Source organism: Dipodomys ordii, unplaced genomic scaffold, assembly GCF_000151885.1.
Source record: "Dipodomys ordii isolate 6190 unplaced genomic scaffold, Dord_2.0 Scaffold58, whole genome shotgun sequence".
Taxonomy (NCBI): Eukaryota; Metazoa; Chordata; class Mammalia; order Rodentia; family Heteromyidae; genus Dipodomys; species Dipodomys ordii.
This window is the reverse complement of record NW_012267274.1, coordinates 5872899-5876859: the sequence shown is the minus strand read 5'-3', so window position 1 is coordinate 5876859 and position 3961 is coordinate 5872899. Positions and strand designations below refer to the sequence as shown.

General features: G+C 47.5%; 1 protein-coding gene across 1 annotated transcript in view; it reads right to left on the bottom strand.

Annotated features, from left to right (window-relative positions):
• Positions 1 to 3788: 3788 nt before the first annotated feature.
• Nkx1-2 (NK1 homeobox 2) overlaps positions 3789 to 3961 on the bottom strand; it is a 2435-nt gene continuing 2262 nt past the window's right edge. The window contains exon 3 of the mRNA XM_013021890.1: positions 3789 to 3961. Within this exon, the coding sequence (XP_012877344.1) occupies positions 3789 to 3961 (173 nt within the window).

Sequence of the window (3961 nt, the reverse complement as noted above, 5' to 3'; positions counted from 1 at the left end):
TGAATAAACTACTTGCCACTGCGGCTTTGCCGTGGGTGTCTAGCTGAGTGTAACAGGATTGTTTAATGAAATACTATTAGGTTGGAAACACTCTTGAGTGCTGGCTGATAGGGGGTGGGGAAACCTTACTATAGCCCCTGATGATTATATTACTTAAAGCTTTGCCAGTGGAGACCAATTAATAATTCAACAAGAAATTATTTTAAAAAGAATTTATTAGACCAACACACCCATAGAATGAAATCTAAGGATTTGGTTGGAAAGCCACCAGGCTTGTAAAACAGCAGAAGTCCAAAGTCACACGCTTCAAGCATTTTCCTGTGACAGTGCATGGGAGAAGGAAGGATTAGGAATCACAGCACCAAGCTAGTTGCTAGTTCACACAGGAGTCTGCACCTCCCTCCCTGCTCCTGCTCTTTGGCTGAAGTCTGTGATTACCGTACCTGAGAGGACTGGAATGAAATATTTCCCAACGTGTCACAGAAATTCATCCTCTTTGAGCTGGGCAGAGTGTTGCATGTCTGTAATCCCAGCAATACAGGAGGCAGAGTTAAAAGGATAGAAGTCCCAGACCAGCCCCACACAAAAACAGAAGATGTTATTGGGGAAAAAAATAACAAAAGCCTTCAGGGGGTAGGGGTGTGGTTCAAGTGGTAGCATGCTTGCCTAGTAAGCCAGAGGCCCTGAGTTCAAACCCCAGGACTACCAAAAACTTTAAACTCTATGCTGCAGATCTTACCTTCGAGCTTTCGAATTTCCCCGTCATGCACATGGAATGTTGCTTTGGAGGAACCAACAGTTAGTTTTAGAAAGTATTACCAACGTGGAAAGTGAATAAAATTATTATATGCTCTATTTACAGTAACTGCATTTTTAATCTCATCTGGCACCAATTGTCTTTTAGAGCTATAATGCATTGGTTGGAAACACTCATCTAGATAAAAGAAAAGGCATCTAAATAGCAAATCATACATAAGTAATATCTACTCTCGAAGCTTAGAGTCAGGCCGGGCACTGGTGGCTCACACCTGTAATCTTATCTACTCAGAAGGCTGAGATCTGAGGATGGAGGTTCCAAGCCAGCCTGGGCAGGAAAGTCCGTCAGTCTTATCTCCAATAAACCACCAGAAAACTAGAAGTGGCACTGTGGCTCAAGTGGCAGAGCGCTAGCCTTGAGCTGAAGAGCTCAGGGACAGCGCCCAGGCTCAGAGTTCAAGCACCATGACCAAAAAAAAAAAGCTTAGAGTCACATGAATATGAAGTCTTCAGTTAAGTTAGGAAAAGTAGGGAATATTTTCTAATTTCTACCATTCCTGATCATTAGGAGCCTGTCATGGTGGCTCAGCCTATACCCCTAGCTACTCAGAAGGCTGAGATCCTGAGGATGGCAGTTTGAAGCCAGCCCAGGCAGAAAAGTCTGTGGACTCCATCTTCAAAATAACCAGAAAAAAGCAGGGCTGAAGGCATGGCTAAAGTAATAAAAGGCCCAGCCAAATAAACAATCACAAGACCCCAAAATTCAATGCCTGGTACCACAACAAAGAAAAACATCCATAGGCAACTTAAGATTATAATATAGTGTTTTCGCATTACCAATGTACTTATACCTTGAAGACACTGCTCATTAATTATCAGTGAGATAGGCTACCAAGAAATAACCAGGAACATAGTATCCAAATAGCTAATCAAAGTAAGAAAGCAGGGAAACAAATGAGAATAAAATAGATGGCATAGAGTTGGGGTCATTTGAGTTCTGAGCTCAGCCAGCAGATCTTCACATTTCATGGAACGCTGATGGTAGAAAAGTCTGCACAAAACTGGTAAGGGATCTTTACAGAACCTGATTTTGTTTTGTCAGTCGTGGGTCTTGAACTCTGGGCCTGGGCACTATCCCTGAGCTCTTCAGCTCAAGGCTAGTACTCTACCACTTGAGCCACAGTGCCACTTCCAGCTTTTTCTGCTTATGTGGTGCTGAGGAATCGAACCCAGGATCTCATGCATGCAAGGCAAGCACTCTACCACGGAACCACCTTCCCAGCCCCCAGAACCAGATTTTAAGACAGATGTTCAAAGCGGGAGTTGAAAACACATGTATTAAGCTGCTCAGGTGAGTCCACTTCCTACAAACTTTCTGTCTCTGGGTAGCTTTTAATCCTGTTTCCTTTCCAGCCCTTACAACCTTTCACTCATTCACCATCATGGAGAAACTGGAATAAGTCAGAGTCCAAGATGACCTAAAAATGTTAAATTTATACTCAATGGCTCAAGCCACCTATCTACTCAGTGTGCTGACATCTAAAGATTTGTGGTTCAAAGCCAACCTGGGTAGATAAATCAAAAAAAAAAATTCTTTACTCCAGTTAACTAAGGGGTTGAGGGGGAGGAAAGCCATAGTTGAGATGTGGCTCAAGTGGTAGAATGTTAACCTTGAGGTTAAAAAAAAAAAAAAAAGCCGGAGGTGTAGCTTAAGTGGTAGAACAAGAGACTTGAACCAAAAAGCCAAGCAAGAGCACAAAGGCCCTACATTCAAGCCCCAGTTCACACACACACACACACACACACACACACACACACACATACACACACACACATAAACCCCAAACTTTGTGATATATGTCCACATGCTTGTGGAGCTAACTCTTCCTAAATTTGGTTCTGATCGCGAAAATCTAGAGCCAGGCCTAAAGTTTTCATCAAATACTGCCCACTGTGCAAAACAGGTCGATTTGCTACACAGATTTAATCTAGATTCTTTGGATCATTGCTCCCTACCCTCATTACTATCTTTAAGAATTTGGGGTCACTGTTGTGGTCTTCCCAAAGTGTTCTCAAGGCCTGCAGTGCAGCCAGGCTGTCCCCAGCAGGTGAATCTAGACTCCACCCTGAGCCACGCTTCCTGGCACAAACTTCTGATCTGCTCAGAAAGATGAACCGTTTTTTGTATTTATCAGTGTGGTTCTTATGTCCAAACCTTGAATGAGATCTAAAAAGTTCAGTTACTCATGCGAAAAGTAGTCCATCCCACAGCTGCAGCAAGCACCCAGTTCTCCCCAGCTTTGTTCAGGAAGAGGGAGGAGCCATTGTATTTCAACCAATAATTATCAAGAGGGTCAGGATGAGTGGCTCATGCCTGTAATCCTAGCTGCACAAGAGGCTGAGATCTGAGGACTGTGGTTCGGTGCCGTCTCAGGCAGGAAAGTCTGTAAGACTCTGATCTCCAATTAACCACCCAAGAGCAAGAAGTGCAGATGTGGCTCAAATGGCGGGCTGACAGCCTTGAGCGAAAAAGCTAGGCGAGAGGGCGCAAGGTCCTGAATTCAAGCCCCAGTACTGGTGCACACAGACACACAGACACACACACACACACACACACACAGACACACACACACACACCAAGAGGGAAAGCGCTAGGGGGGGGAAGCTCCTCCGCTCAGAGTGGGCTGGAATCTACCGAGACTCCATCTCTAGACTTGGTGCAGTGAGCATCGCTCCAGCCCAGCGCCAAGTACCCTAATCCTAGAAAGAAAAGAAGAAAGCCCTTGAACAAGAGCGAAGAGCGAGCCGTAGGAGTGGAGCATTGGAGGCAGCCTTGTCTCAGGACGCGGCCCGGGCCGTTCCAAGGTCGCGGGACGGGGTGGCCCCCTGGCGGTGTCGCCGGCTGCCGGGAGAGATGGGGGGCCGCGAGAGGGTGGCCCTCGTGCGCCTGCGCCCCTCGGGGCAAGGGGGCGCCCGGGACCAGGCCAGCCAGTCTCGATCCGGACGATGCGAGGGTCCCCGGGGCTCCAGGTTCATAGGTGTGGGGCGTAGAAGGGGGTCAAGTAGGAGGCCCCGAGAAAGGGCGCAAAGGGGGGCCCGGCGGCGGCGCTCAGCGGGAAGGAGGCGGCGGGGAAGAGGACGTTGGCCGCGGAGTAGGGGGGAAACGTCTGGAAGGGGAGCGCTGCGGGGCCGGGCGGGCCGGGGC